Raw genomic sequence first — 15,863 nt, 5'->3', positions numbered from 1 at the left:
TTGTGTCCACACAGGGATGGCTAAAATACGTTAAAAATCTCTCCTCAAAAGCCTGCTGTCTTCAAAACTGAAGTGAATCCAACTGCGCCACAGTGCTGTATTCCTCTCTGTGCTTCCCCTCAGAGGAGGAGGATGTGTAAGCGCAGATCCTTCCTGCTGACTCATTCTGCTCCATATTTGAGGTTTGAGAATAAAGGAATTATTGCAGGTTGTTAAAAAGCTATTTACCTCCATGTTTATAGTTCAACACTGCCAGAATAACTTCTGCAGTGCACTGTTATTATTATTACTAATAGTAATAATAATCAATATCTAACAGCATGAATAAGCGCGTACAGGAATTATCATTCCATAATTCCAAACCTCCTGTACAGAATTTCGTAGTAGTAGATGGACAATAACAGAATTTTATAAAATACAGGATATTAGTAGGAATTAATTACACACTTGGAAAAACTTCCATGTTTCCTGTAATGTGCACTGAGGATCCTGGGAAGAGAGCCAACGCAAAGTGATGTCATCCACCGCTGACAATAAAAAGGCCACCTGGGGAAGCTGGGACAGGGAACTGTGAGCTGCACTGCTGGCCTCAGAGGGCAGGAGCAGGAGGAGAAGGCAGGAGGTTCAGCCTTTCGGCCAGTTCTGCTGTCCCTCTCCCGTAGCCTGATGTAGCCGAGGACAGGCAGAGCTCAGGAACAGATGCTCAGCAGCACCGCTCCCAGGCGGGATAGTTAATAAACCAGCAGAACTCACACATATTCCTTCACTCTTTACTTTAAACAGCAATTGCTTTTGTCAACATAATTTCCAAACTTTGTCTCCAAATTTTAAATTTACTTCAGATGCTCGTTTTAATTTGACAGCAAGGCATTGTAGAAACAATTTGTTTTCACACTATTCTGTGCATAAAGCAGCCTACAAGTCACCAGTACCCTGGCAATGATACAGGTCTCATTTTCAAGCTGTTTCCCCCTTGTTATACATGTAAAGCTGCTAACCTGTAGATTCTTTACATCTGTTTTGCTAACAGATTTTTCGAGTTTCCCATACAATATTTTAATGGCCACTGTCTGTCCCATGTCCTTGTGCTTCACTGCTGTTCTTTTACTTCCACTTTGGCAAGGATCTCGTACACCTTCCTCTCTGGTTATTTCTTCATAGAACAAAAGTTTTAACTGATTTGAGGCATATACAGTTCTTTAAACATGTATTTATATACAGTGTTCAGAGGGGAGCAACACTTGAAGAAGGCAGCACTCACAGCATCCCAAACGTTTCTGCAGGTCCTTGAGTTTCACAATCCTTTGGTCCAGCTGATTTTAAACATATATGGGGACGATAAGAACCAGCTTTACACTCATACACACTCACAGAGGCATCTCCAAGCGCCACCTTTAAACGTGTGCCATTAGAATACGGAATGCAAATTTTAAATAAAATAAACATGGTCCCATCTCCTAGAAAACAAAGGTGCGACCAGCATGACTGGGAAGGGCCTGGGTATCTGCCTTATCGCGCTGTTCAAAAAATCGCTAATGGTAGTTTTGAAAACGGGCCCGCCCGCGGCCTGGTTCCGGTGTCGGTGGAGCGGCGGCCCCCCTGCACCAGCTTCTCCGTAAGGCCGGCGCTGCGCTGAGGCCTCGGCCACCACATCTCCGGAAGGCCGGCGGGCGAAACTGGCCGGACCCCGGGACGGCCCCCAGCCCCGCTGGGTTCCCGCCCCGACCGGAGCCGCAAGTCCCTGCTGCCATGGCAACGGGCGGGGCGGTGGCGCGGTGACGTCAGGCGCACGGCGGGGCGGGGCTCTGCCTCGCGCTGCCTCAGAGCGGCGTTTCCCGCCGGGCGGGCGGATGGCTGGCGTCGCCGTCGTGTCTCCTCAGAGGGAGCCCGTCGTTAAATGTGCCTTACTCGGGCAGACGTGGCCGCCTGTGCTTCCGCGGGTCGTGGCGTCAGGTAATGGAGGATGTCGGGCTGGTCAAAGGTGTCACTGCTGCCCCCAGAGGCAGAACCGCCATCTCCCTGCTCCGACCTTCGCAAAAATAAGTGAATGCATGTGTAAAAGTTGAGGGAATTCGTTTGGGATTTTTGAGGAACCCTGATTGCAGGTGGCCGCGTTGAGCCTGTGAAGAAGTGGAGAACAAGTGTTAAATCTCGTCAGCCGGTTTGGTGGAGAGAAGGAGCCGGCTGCGGTGGGTTTGGCTGCACTCATCGTTCTGTAGGCGGTAAATAGGAACACTCTTCACTGAAATACAGCCAAACAACAACCATCAGTAGTTTCCTGTCAAAGAGCATGGGTTGAGTAGGTCCACACAGGGATTTTTTGGGTCTGGTATTTTTCTTGAAAGCTTAGAAAGGGATTGGTGGCCCTAAAAGGCACAGAGGGCTCAGGGGCTCTGGAAGGTGGGCTGGGAATCAGACACATTGGATCAATACACTGGCTGCTTCCAGCTCTGCTGCTGCGTAGATCAAATAACCCCCTGATTCTCCTCTTCACTGTGGCACTGCTTAGTGGCTCCTATATTGGAGCTGAGGATGAGCAAATCTTTTTTTTGCCACATGAAGTATTGTCTCTCCTTGGTGGCCACTGCAATGAATGAGAACAGAAGCAGTTTCTAAATGGGGACTTGGCTTATTCATTTTTCTAATTTTGTAGTCTTGGGCTTGGCTGATGTTAATATAAATAATTCTTCCCAGAGGGACACTGCAGCATGAGAGAGTGACCTGGAAAAAAACAAAACAAAACAAAGAGGTTGCTGGGAGGATGCGTTGTTTTAACAGACAGGAAAACAAGTAGTTTGGTTTCACTGTTACTTCTCAAGCTTCTCATCTCACAAAAGGACAGTTACCTTAGAAATGCATGGGGTTTGCAAAGTGCTACACAAATGTTATGTTTACTCAAGTATTACTACAGAATGACCATGCTGCAAAATGCTACTTCTTTATTTAATGTAATCCCTTACCAAATATCACTTTTCAGAGAAAAAATAGGGATAAAACTGAATGTGAAACAACTTTCTGACCAGAAAGTTATTGTATATATTTCAGTACCATTGAAGAAGTTCGTAGAAGGAAAACATTCATTCATGTTCTAGACCTTGGCAAGGGCAGAGCCTCTTATCACTACAGTTGGGAGCGATTTTTTTAAATTTCGTAGGATATAGTTAACTCCATTTTAAAATCTGCACATGCCATACAATCAACAGAGCAGAAGTTGCAACTAGTTCTTCAAAGGGGAAAAAAAAAAAGTTTTCCATTTATTAATAAAGCTACCAGCCACACCTGTGGAACTGCCAGATAGGATTAAAAGGAAAACCTTCTGTTCAAGAACATCAACGCACTGTTCCCAATGTCACTGCTGAGCTGTTGTTGAAAAAGTTCCGAAGACAGGTAGAAAAGAATAGGATTTGATTTAGTTCTGGTTTGGTGCCTGCTGTTTGGGGTTTCCTTTTTTTCATTCTCAGTGCAGGCCCTGAGCTTGGAGTCTGGGGTCTTGAGAGGCACTTGATGTTCAAAGGGCAGAGCTGCCCCCGCGGTAGGGGGTGCTAGAGCACCTGTTAGTACTGAAATAATGAATGTCCCTAAACTGGTGTTCATTATTTATACAGGTCCAAGCTTGCACTTGTTTTTTACACTCTGCCTTCTCCCATACAAATTAGACGGAGCTAAATATAAACTGTATAAAGCCAGAGGAGCAGCAGTGGAATGTAAGATCCCAATGTCCGTGTGATGGGAGGAGGAAAATCCTGCAGAGAGAATTGTTTGTTGGGAACCATTTCTGACTAGCGTGGGGAATAATGTTTTAGTGGCTGTGGAATGACAGTTTCTTATTACACTCCCTTGCAGTATCACGCTTTACATGGATTCTTGTGCTTGTATCTCACTTTTAGCATCTGAATATTTTCACGCTGGGATAAAAAGTGTTCAAAGCATAAGACCTTGCAGGGTGAAATCCTAGTAAAAGGTAAAAACCGAGCAGCGCTCAGGTCAGCTGTGTCTAAAGTAACCTGTGTCAGTGGAGCTGCTACAGCATGGGCTTGGCATAAACTTGAGCAAAAAGCAGCTAGGAGCTTTGTGCTAAATTAAACCCAGGATCGAAGCTTTTCAAGCACATGGAGAGCTGGAGGCAAAAGAAACAGGCAGAGGATAAAGAATGTTTATTTCTGTCACTTCATTAGGAGTCTGATGATGTTTTGACCTCCTTAAAATCTTCTGAAGGAAAAGCAAGGAGGCACACGCAGTCACACAAATGCAAGTTCTGGGGCTAACATCCAAGGCTCCACGAAAGAATTAGGTCATGACTTCAAAGAGATCTGCTCGAGTCTGTTTGAATAATAGGATTAAAAAACCAAATATTAACATCTCTGCCCTGGTTCCCTATTACTCCCCTTCAGAGCATAAACCAAGTGGGTACAAATACTTTTGTAAAACGATTTTTCACTCCTTGTGCCATTTCAAGTTTGAGGTTGTTCAGCAGCTCCAAGTTAAAAGCAGAAGGTTGCTGTTTCGCCCTTGCTAAAATCTGCTTTCTTTAAGCCCCAAACTGTAATTAAACCAAAACAAAACTCTATCTGCCGCAGGGGTGATGGAGCCGGACTCACGGAGCCGCGTACTGCAGTGTCCGGTCCTGCCGCCTTTCTCCGGCTGGACGTGCGCAGGTACCGCGGGACAGCGCTGCGCGCAGGCGCCTCCCCTCGCGGTGCGGTGCGGTGGGCCGGCCCGGGTTCAGCCGCCCCCCCGGCGCCCGCGACGTCGGCCGGCCCAGCGGCGCGGCCCGCCCCCCGCGGAGGGAGACGCCATTGCGGGTTGTTTGTGCAGGCGGCGGTGGAGGGAGGCGGCGCTGCGGCCGCGGACTCTTTCCCCGCGGCGATCATGTCCACCCCGGCGCGGCGCAGGCTGATGCGCGACTTCAAGAGGTGAGCGGGACCCCGGCATGGCGGGGAGGGGGGGGACCTCCCGGGGGATGGGGCCGGTCTGGCAGCGGGGGAAGCGTCGCCCGGCTGCGGGCCTGACCCGGCCATTTGTGGGGCCGGGGCTCGTCCCTGTCCCGGCCGGGGGAGCCGTCCCCGCGGGCAGCGGCGAGGAGCTGCACGGGGGCGCCGTGTCCCGGGCCGTCCCTCCGGCCCCGCTCCTTTGTGCCCGGGGGGCTGGCACCGAGCCCTTGTTTCCTGGGTCCTCCCTCGCTGGGTGCCGCGGGGCCGGAGCGCTCCGAGCCGGCGGCTTCGCCCATCGCTCTCTCGGGGAGCGGGGCTGGGAGGGGGAGCGGGGGATCCTGCCCTGCAGGGCCGGCTTTGTGCCGCCCGCCTCGCCCGTGCGTCGACGGCTGGGGGCGTCTGAGGATAAAAGTTGAAGCGGAGCCTCCAAAACAAGGGCAGGGCCCGGCCGCCCGCATAGGGAGGGCCCGGGGAGCCCCCCCCGCGGGCGGTAGGGCGGGGGCTGCGGTGGCTGTCGGGTCAGGTGTGAGTGTCCGGGGCTGCCCTTGCCCTGGGGGGCCGGCGGTGCGGGGCCGGGTGTTCGTGCCGTGCCTCCCGTTGCCCCCGCTCCTCGCACAAGCTTTTGGCCCGGTGTTCCGAAGGGACCGGGCTGTGCTGGCGCTTGGGGCTTACTGGGCTGACGGGCCCTGAAAATAAGCGCAGTCCGGGACGGAGATCTGAAAATGAAGAGCAAAGAATTAGCAAACGCTTTATTTGTCTGTATGTAATTAAAAAAGTAAGATGGCCTTTAATGTTTTTGTGCGCATGCTATTCTAAGGTTTTCAATCAAGACTCTCCTGTACAACATACGCAAACTGCTGAAGATGCAGTTATTAGTTGCGCTCTTTTAAATGTTAATGACTGAACCACAAACTCTAGAATAATTTATTTCCAGTCTGACATGTAAACACACTTAGAATAGTGTGGAAAAAGGTGGGGGGGTCTTTTGTAGGCTTTACAATAACGTTGTATGATTTCCCGGGACTGGAGTCGCTCGTAAGTTGTTGGAGGTGAGTCAGCTTTGATAGTGACTCTTTTTTTAGCATAGCTGTGTTAGACCAGTATCTGAAAATACATCAGTAAACAGTTGACGTGTGGTGTAGTTTCTTTACGTGACTGCATGTAAAACAGCAGCTGTAAAAGCCTGATTTGTCAATCTACCAGAAGTTGGAGGGTTTTGAGAGTGGAACCTGTCTCCTCTGTTGTATTTGGGTGGTGGTGTTTGCTGAGCAGGTGTTGCTTGATTCCTGTTCAAATCAAAAGAGGATGCTCAGTCTTTTGTGTTTGGTTACACAGATCACATGAACCGGTGTTTTTTATGGTTTTTTTAGGGTGAGGAACTAAGTAACTTTTCAGGATTGCAATCAGACATGTTTTTTGTGATTATATAATCTTAGAAGGTTTAATAACTGGTTTAATAACTTTGAAATGTAAGGTGGAGAGAAGACTTGATAGCTGTGGAAAATTATAATTAAATAAACACTAAGTAAATCAAATTTATTTGTCAAATGTATGACAACTTTAATACCCCAAAGCTTATGCAACTTTTTTATGTTATTTTTTTTACTTTTCTCCTTTCTACCATAAGTTCTATTTTTGTTTAGCCTTATATTATTTGTATAATACCTAATACTGAAAAAACAGACTGTGTGCTCTGAACTCTGATTCACTTTATTAAATACAAACTTATTTTGCGTATTGTGATTGTCGAGAGCAGTGAAGAGAGAAACAGCTCAACAGATTTTTGTATCTCGTCTAATTTGTTGGACTGAACCAAAAGAAAACCAAGTCAATTAATTTTTAGTTTTTACTGTTGGAAAAGAGGCTCTGAACACATTTTCCCTGGCTGTTAAAGATTTCCAGACCCCGTTTGAATCGGTCTAATTTTCAGTCCTTGCCACAACCTTTCAGTAATTGGAGCCTTTGATAGCAGGGTAGATGGGAGCTTTTTAGCTTGATCTAAAAACCAAATCCATCCTTCAGATACATTAGTCCGGCTGAACGCTTGGACATTATTGCTGGCGTGCAGCCTGGCTGTCACACAGTGAGAAGCCCCATTCCTCCTCTGCCTGCCCAAAATAGTCGGCGGCTTATGCTGTTGATACTAAGCTGGCTGGACTGGGTGTGTTGGGGCAGTGGGGATGTGAACACGGAGATCAGAGGCGACCTGACCAATGTTCTGGCTGCACACCAGTGTCTGCCCTAAACAAATCTGCATTCGCACACCCACCTTAATTAGAATTTGATACTTGGTCTGCAGGGCTTTTGGTGGCGACTTGCTCGTAAGGGTGTACTGTGATGTGGTCAAACCCCGTGTTAACACTAAATAATTGCTTTTGGAGCACGGGCAGTGACTTCATTTTCTTTATTCTTGCAAAATTCAGGAAGCTGAACAAGTAGGGTGGGTGAGAGCTGTCACTGAAGGGGTTTTATTGGGCAAATTGCAGAAGGAGAGTGTCTCAATCCTATTCTTTAGTTGCGATGTGTGTTGTGTATGGTCCAGGTTGATGTGGCTTTCAATAAGTAACGTGCTTTTCCCTAGTCCAAGGATTAAGGAACTAAAAATCTAAAATGCGTCCACAATTACTTTAGATACCAACACGTTTGTTGAAGCGGGAAGAGGGAGCAGTACATGGGTTTCCCCCCCTCTCCCTTTTGAGTCAATCGACTTGCCAGTCAGAATAAGCTCATACCCAATTTAGCCACATTACGCAGGCGGCTCTGGGAGCACAGAAGCTGTGCTGACAGTCCCAGGCGCTGCAGGTCACTGCCTGGGCTCGCCCTTCGTTCCCTTCGGCACAGCCAGCAGCAATCGCTGTCCTGTAGTTCATGGTGTAATACTGCCAGTCCCAGCTGCACCTCTACCTTAAATTACTCTTGGAGTTAATGCTTTGCTCCCTGCACACTCGATCTGACCTGCTGGGCTGTTATAGTGTGGGTGTAATACATAAGAAAATCTTGATGCGCATCATCTTCTAGGTTTGTCTTTTGGAGTATTGATAAATTGCGTGGAATGCGTTGTGTATTCTGTGATTTGGAATGAGAAAATATTTACCAAATGTGGATATTGCTGTTAAATTATACTTGCAAGTGGAAGTATTTCATTGATACAAAGCTTGTCGTTCTATATTTGTAATTCTTAGATTGCAAGAAGACCCTCCTGTGGGTGTCAGTGGTGCACCATCTGAGAATAATATAATGCAATGGAATGCAGTTATATTTGGGTAAGAGTTTTTGATCACTATAAAAAAATCTGTATCAAAGGGCTAAATATAATGAAACCTGGGGTTTATTTTTACAGTTATTCTTTTGTGTACATTAAGTTGGGAAACTTAGAAAAATGACCAAGCTGTTGCAGTAAAAATCTGGTTTTAGGGGTAACACGGAACACATAGGAAAGAAAAAATTAAATATGTTTTTTTTGTTGTTGTTGAATAAAGATTGCATATGGTTTAATAAATAGGTTAGACTGTGTAGGAGTTGGGTTATGAAAAAACAGGCTTTCTCTTTAAAGTACCTAAGAGCCGCATGTTCTCAGCCATTAAATCCAGATGTATTAGCAGTGATTGGATTGATTTCCAGCAGAATTAGGTCCAGGTTCTGTCTAGGAAGTTGCATTACACATCCTACAGACCAGGAACTGCCTCAGTATCCTTCATAAAACTGAAGTATGCTTGCTAGTAATTTGCTCATTAAGTCCCATCTGGTCACGTCATGGCATATATTTTGTTTGCAATGACGATAAAGTAGATATCTGGGCTAGCAGATTGGCTATGGAAATGTGTGTTAGATACAACAGAGCTCTTGGGGATTGCATTTGGATACTTGGGGAGGATGAGAGAGAAGATATACATTTATTGTGCCTGTTTAGAAGTAGGTAATGATCATTTTTAACTGGAGTTTATTTTTAAAACCTTTCAGGCCAGAAGGGACACCTTTTGAAGACGGTAAGCCACTAACTTTTATATCCTCTGTCATTCTTATAAGTATTACCAGTGTTAACATTGTTCTGCTTTGAAAAAATAATAGATGTTATCTGTATATAATTTGAAACAAACTAAGCAAGCAAGTGAAGGAGGAAAGTCTTGTTGGCGGTAAAAATACATATTTGGATGTAAGCAATGCCTTGTTACAGGGGCTGATGGTTAGTTAGAAAGCTGCGAGGAAATGCTTGTATCAAGAGCTGTTTATACAGATATACCAGAGCTCTTAGTGGGGGAGGTTGATCTGATGCTGCCAGATGTGTTTTCACATCTCCATAGCTAAGCACAAGAAGACAGGGTGCTGTTCTGGTTTCTTCTTTGTGGCATGTTTGATTCATCTCTGTTCTGTTAATGAAGAACAGGTGAAAGATCTTGAATTGTTTCAAATATAGAACTCAGTGAGGGGGAGGGAATACCAAATTTGTACATAAACATGAAAGTTGGTGTGTAATGAACCTCCCTTAGGCATATGAGGAATAATGAGTTTAATAATTATACTATTATTGCAGTAATCAGCAGCAGATGGGTTTTTCTCTGTGTTGGGTTGGAGCAGTTACAGTAAATTATTCACTGATCCATAATAAAGGTTTTCAGTGAATCAGTCATGAGCTCCAAAGCCTGAGATTGCTGATTATGAAATTCCGGTGTTTCTTTGCTGGCACCACTGTGCCTTCTTAATGAAACGCCTTAAAGTCACCAAAGTCCCTGGAACTGGCATGTTGGGTCACAGAAAAAGGCAGGGGGAGTTGGAGTTGGGGTGGAATAATTGATGTTGGATCTGGCTGCGTTTGCCTTGTATACTGTGAGGCTCCAAGCTTCCACCAGCTGCTGCTGCTGGGTTTATTATATCGCTAAGTAGTAGTTCTGTAGTTCCATTATCACTTGAAATATATTAAAAGAAAACAGACCCAGTGTTGTTTGTGTATTTAATGGTGAGGAGAAATATTGATCATGGGGCACCTAAATTAACTTACGTTGTGTGTATTCCTGGAGGAGGTGTTTTGTTCTTGGTTACCTGATTGTACTTATGTTTGTTTGGACAGGTACTTTTAAACTAGTAATAGAATTTTCAGAAGAATATCCAAATAAGCCTCCAACTGTTAGGTTTTTATCAAAAATGTTCCATCCAAATGGTGAGTAAAACATTTTTATTTAGCCGTAATACCCATAAATATTACTGTGTGGTCATGTATTCTTCAAAGCTCCAGAATGCCTAACAGCTCTCCATCTCTCTTCATTGCTGTCTCCTAAGGAGATGTCTGGGACAGAAACTGCTTGATGAAAAATTAAGAATTATGATGCTATAAGGAGCAGCTCTCTGTCTCTTTTTAATCAATACACAGCCTCGGTAGCAAAGCCTGCGAGCATTTGCAGCAGCTGCACTTAGCTTGGCCTAGAGAGGTGATTCTGGCTGCAGATTCCTTCCCCCTTCTATTTCACAGCAATTGGGTGTGTGTGGCCACATCCTGCGTTTGAGTGGGGAACTGACTGAGCCAAATGTTATTTATTTGTCAGGCGAGATTTCAGCCAAGTCTATGCCCTCGTTTGGTTCACTGTACCAACCAAGACTAGCTCAGGGCAGAAGGTGAGAACGCACAGTCATAGGGAAGCGCAGTTGATCCAAACCCTGTAACAAGGGCAGCGTTATGAGGACAGTGCCATGGTTCCTGCTCCAGCACTTTCTTGCATGCAGAAAACACAAACCGTGCCTTTTGCTTTTCCCCACGACTCTGTAGCAAAGATGAATATAAACTGGAGGGCTGAAGCGTAAGCCCATTGCTGCATTTCTTGTAGCTTGAGCCCTCTTTGAACAGGGGTAACCTTGGCTTCTGTTTGGTGACTTTCTCAGCAGTGCTGTTTAACCATTCATCTGTCACAGAAAACGCGTGCCAGTGTGCCTCTGACAAGGTGTTTGTGATTTGTTGGGGTATAGGAGTTTGAGTGACGAATCTGATTCATACAGGCTCTTGTATTAAAATGACAAGGCACAATAGTTTTAAACTAAAGGAGGGGAGATTCAGGGTAGACATGAGGAAGAAATTGTGTACACTAAGGGTGGTGAAACACTGGCCCAGGTTGCCCAGAGAGGTGGTGGATGCCCCATCCCTGGAGACATCCCAGGCCAGGCTGGACGGGGCTCTGAGCAACCTGAGCTGGTGAAGATGTCCCTGCTCATGACAGGGGTGGTACTTGGGGAGCTGGGAACGTCCTTTCCAACCCAAACTATTCTATGCTTCTGTGATTGTACTGAGAGGTATCCAGACAGCAGTAGGGTTTCAGGCACACTTTCCAGTATTTTCTATTACCTGCCTTAGCGTCTCTCATAATTAGTGTAGAGTATGTGAGAACAAGGCACGAACTCCCTCTGTTCAGTGTGTGAGTCCCTTCAGACTCCATGATCTGTGGCTGGTGCCGTGGATTCCATTCCTGCAGTAAATGTCTTGCTGGGAGGTCACACCAGAGGAGCAAGAAACCAAGTCTACCAGTTCTGTGCTAATGCCACAATCTTCAGACTTTCCTTCTTTTCCTCTGGAGCGTTCTGTTACTTCCTTCAAAATACAAGTCAGACTACAGGAGATTGTGAGACATAACTGCTGTCCTCTTTCCTAAAATGTTAATTTAAGCACAGACTGGATCAGAACAGTGACTCTGCCTTGAACAGCATGTAATGAACCAACTATAAAATAAATCTGAGTTTCTAAATGATAATCTGTGTTGTATTTACAGTTTATGCGGATGGTAGCATATGTTTAGATATTCTTCAGAATCGTTGGAGTCCAACATACGATGTTTCATCTATTTTAACTTCAATTCAGGTAAGTTTGCATCTATTTTGGCAAATAATTATGTTGTCATTATCTCTATTCCAGAATACACAGCTCAGTGATGTGGCTAGCAGGTATCTGGATCAAGGGGACTTCAAATACTTGTGAGCTAAGCAGTAGCTTTTTACATCAAATAAAGGTCATGGTGCTGACCTATGTAATGACTAATTTTGAGCTACAAAACTGCTATTTTATTTTTTTACGGGAAGACAGTTATGGATTTTGAGTCCTTTTTAACTGTTTTTGTAAAGGTAGGACATCAGATGTAGAAATTTGCCTGGTGTTTGAAACGCTGTAAGCTTTAGCATGAAGCCTTGCCCTAGGAAGTCCTCAAGGAGACAATCCTGCTGAAACTTGCTTTACTTGGAATAAGTAAAAGTGGCCTGGCACGGCAAAAATGCACATTTTTCTTTTCTCCTGCATGGTTGTTTTTCTGCAGTGAAGTTTTATAGGAGGTATCTTAAACCCCTCTTTAGTCCTGAATGACGATAGTACTGTAAATGCTAAATAATCAATTAGCATCGTACTGCTAACTGGCAAAAATGACCATGTATCTGTTAGGTTTGTGAACCTAGAAGTGCACGCAGTGCTAATGCTTATGCAATGTATAATTTGAGGTTCAGCAATGTAATTATGGGTATCTAACCATGAGTTTAACTGGTTTTTTTTCAACTGGGCTCTTGTGAGTCATGTCTGCCTCCTGAAACACATGTAATTTGAAAGCTGTAAGTTGATTTTTCCCTGATTTAAAATGTGTTGGTTTGTCTCACATTTTGTTTTCCCCTGTCTACAGTCTCTACTTGATGAACCTAATCCAAACAGTCCAGCAAACAGTCAGGCGGCACAACTCTACCAGGAGAACAAACGTGAATATGAGAAAAGAGTTTCAGCTATTGTCGAACAAAGTTGGAATGATTCGTAACAGCTGCTCTGTTACTCTCCCTCCTCATAATCATTATGTACGATTTAATTTTCAGTATAAAGGCTACCAGAAATTTCAAGTGCCACAGTTCTAAGAATTTGCATAAAAACTCATTTGCAACCAAAATTAAGCCCTCCAGTTTAGGAAACTTAAAAGCTTGTGTATCCTGATTAACGTACTTTTTATTGCATGGTATGAACTAAGTTATTGCTACATAAATTTGTAATATATCCTGTTTGTATTTTTTTTCCAAGTGTATAATGTTGGTGTGGAGTTTTCATGACAGAATATACACATTTTGTAAATCTGTACTTTTTCAAATATTGAATGCCTTATTTTTGAATTCTTTAGATTTTTAAATTGGAAAAAAGCACTTAACAAAGTTTTTATATATAAATATTTCATGTAAAACTGTTAAATACATAACCTTAGTGCAAGACATTCTGCTTTCGCTCTGTATCTCTTTCAAAGGGCTCATTTTTAGTCGGTTTTGCCTTTTGCTACACACTAGTTACACCATGCACTTTACCAACAGGAAAGTTAATCCAAGATGTCACTGTCTTCACTGGATGTCTCTGCTTCTGCACCAGCACTTGATTCTGTGTCCTCAGTTGTATGAGGAACAGCAATGTTGGCAGCTGCTGACTTACAAATGGGGAAGCAGCTGTAACTGTTTTGTTGGAAGTCCTACTTTAAACCAATGGCAGAGTTGCAAACAGGACCTGGATGACCAGGCTTGATGATTATGTATTCTAATAACTTTTATTTTTCAGGGAGATTGTATTTTACCAAGTTGTAAAATGTTGTCATCTAAATCTATCCTATATTCCCACACTGATACTATAATATAGTTTTTAATATCTTGTTATCTAATATCTAATTATTATCAAATAATTAAAGAGGTGTCCGATTAGTTTCCCTTGAAGTAGGGAAAAAGTTAATCACCAACAGAAGGAAACGTGTCTGCAGATTTAGTGGCGTTATTCCTCGGAACTTGGCTGTGTACCACAGGGTCAGGTCTTGTGTCTCTATCACAGAGGTTCCACATACTCTTAAATTGCCAGTTTTAAAGAAGTTTGGGGTTGTTTTGGGAAATGCTGGTGTGGTAACTTCTTACTGTATTCTGTAAGCCAGGCTGGCTGACCACAGGAAGGAATTAGACCGTTTTTAAATGGTTTTTTCCCTCCCAGCAGCAAAATTGTAGTCCTGCTGTCAAAATTCCAACCAGCATTATGTGTGTACTAAGACCCCCCCAATCCCAGACCAGAAAAATACAGCTCAGTGTGGCCTGACAAGCCATGGAGGTTTATTTCGGCTAGAAAAGAACACATTGTTTATTTGCAATAGTGATTACTAAAAGTCTCCGTTGATGTAGTGAAACAGGAGTATCAATTTACACCTCATACCTGCTCATAAAGTTGGTTTTGACTTATAGGAGCAGCGCTACAGCAATTGGAAATAAAGTCAAACCATTCTGTGTTAGTAGCTGGTGGTGCAAAACTATTCTACCTTAGATAAGAACTGTTAGAAAACTGTAACTGGTGTAGAAAGGCTCAGAAACATCAGTGCTACGTAATACTAAACTGCAATCTTGCTAAGTCAGTTTGCTTTCCTTGAGTCAGTGGATTCGTGTTTAAAAATTCTTCAGTCTTGTCTAATTAATAAGAGAAACCCAAAGGATCCAATTTGCCTTTTGAATACTGTGCGATTACAGTAACACGAGGAAAGTGGTGTTACATGGCATAAAGCAGCATCAGTGCAGAGATTTTTGTTCACAAATATAGTATGAAAAAGCTTCCTAAGAGTTAGTGTGAACTTGGAAGATTTCGGTTTTTAATTTTGCCTCCTGTTTCACTATTTTTGTTCCTTTGACACGTGTGAGATTTGCCGTTCATTACAGTCCACATTCATTTAATTATTCCCGAACAGCCAATTTAGCCTAGTTATAGATTGGTGAAGCTCAGAAGATGTTTTTAGTGTATCTGGGAGGGAGGCAGTGTATGTCTGAGAAACGGAATTGGAGCTGAAGGAGTTTTAATTAGCGATCAGCACTGCTAACGCAGAGGGCCCGGGCAGGGGCCCACAATTATGGGCACGCACATGTTTGAAGGCATCAAGTGGTGTTCTCTGTTGTAGGCAGGGTTTGGAGCCTGCAGCGAGTAAAGCCTGGGTGGAAAACGTTCTGCTGTCCCACAAAGTTATATATTCCTGGTGTGTTGTGGAGTTGGAAGTTCCCTTGTTTGCCCAGATCTCACATGTTAACACTGTTATGGCTGTAGGATCTGGATGAGACCAGCCCGACGGTGAGAATTCAGGTTTTTGATGCTGGGAAAGAGAAACCAGTGTTTCTTGAGGTGGGAGTCCCGAGTGTGCAGGAGAGCACACACCGTCCCCCTAGAGCTGCTGGGGAAAAGGACTCGGCAACTCCCGTGAGCCCTCCTGAAGTACACATTGAAAATGGAGTATAGATTAAAATCAGTTAAAACTTGATAGAGAAACAGTTCAATTGCCAGGCAAAATGAGCCTGTTGATTATGGTGTAAGCACGTAATGACTGCCAAGCCCACCTCCCGCAACAGGCGGTGGCTTCACTCTTTTCCCTGTTGGCTCCCTGGTGTCACCAGCCTGGACTTGGGTTCCTCCTACAGCTGGTGGCAAAACATCACCAGCTGGTTTGTTTGTACTGATGTTTAGGCTGGTGGGATTTCCTCCTTCCTTTGCTTTCCCTGCTCCCCATGTAGAACGATTTTGGCTGTAACAGACCCTCGAGATCATCGAGTCCAATCATAACTCTGGCACTAAACTGTGTCCCCAAGAACCTCATCCCCACATCTTTTGAACCTCTGCTGGGATGGTGACTCCACCACATCCCTGGGCAGCCTGTTCCAGGGCTTTATAACCTTTTCTGGGAAGAAATTTTTCCTAATATCCAATCTGAACCTCCCCTGGTGCAACTTGAGGCCATTTCTTTTTGTCCTCTCACTTGCGGTAGGGACCGGCCCTGCCCCGGCTGGGAGCGCCCTGGAGCAGCCCTGCCTTGCAGGAGCGCTCCTCGGGGATCCGCCGGCGTGTCTACACATTAACCCTTCCGCTGCGGATTTAAACCGCAGCGCAGGTACGTACTGCCAGGCACCCCGAGCCGTCTGCAGCCCGCGGGGCTCCCC

General features: G+C 44.7%; 1 protein-coding gene across 1 annotated transcript; it reads left to right on the top strand.

Annotated features, from left to right (window-relative positions):
• Window positions 1-4,755: 4,755 nt before the first annotated feature.
• Window positions 4,756-13,613, top strand: UBE2B (ubiquitin conjugating enzyme E2 B). Its single transcript, XM_065849318.2, has 6 exons — window positions 4,756-4,913; window positions 8,114-8,194; window positions 8,892-8,917; window positions 9,997-10,086; window positions 11,681-11,769; window positions 12,572-13,613. Exons 1-6 carry the CDS (start codon window positions 4,870-4,872, stop codon window positions 12,698-12,700), a joined length of 459 nt encoding a protein of 152 aa, XP_065705390.1. The 5' UTR covers window positions 4,756-4,869; the 3' UTR covers window positions 12,701-13,613.
• Window positions 13,614-15,863: the final 2,250 nt, after the last annotated feature.

Source organism: Patagioenas fasciata, chromosome 14, assembly GCF_037038585.1.
Source record: "Patagioenas fasciata isolate bPatFas1 chromosome 14, bPatFas1.hap1, whole genome shotgun sequence".
NCBI lineage: Eukaryota > Metazoa > Chordata > Aves > Columbiformes > Columbidae > Patagioenas > Patagioenas fasciata.
This window is presented reverse-complemented; position numbering and strand designations above follow the sequence as displayed.

Excerpts from the sequence above, each read along its gene's own strand:
- UBE2B (XM_065849318.2), top strand. The coding sequence starts at position 4,870 with ATGTCCACCCCGGCGCGGCGCAGGCTGATGCGCGACTTCAAGAG. Across the intron at positions 8,195-8,891 it reads TGGAATGCAGTTATATTTGG|GCCAGAAGGGACACCTTTTG; the intron begins GTAAGAGTTTTT and ends AAAACCTTTCAG. Across the intron at positions 10,087-11,680 it reads AAAAATGTTCCATCCAAATG|TTTATGCGGATGGTAGCATA; the intron begins GTGAGTAAAACA and ends TTGTATTTACAG.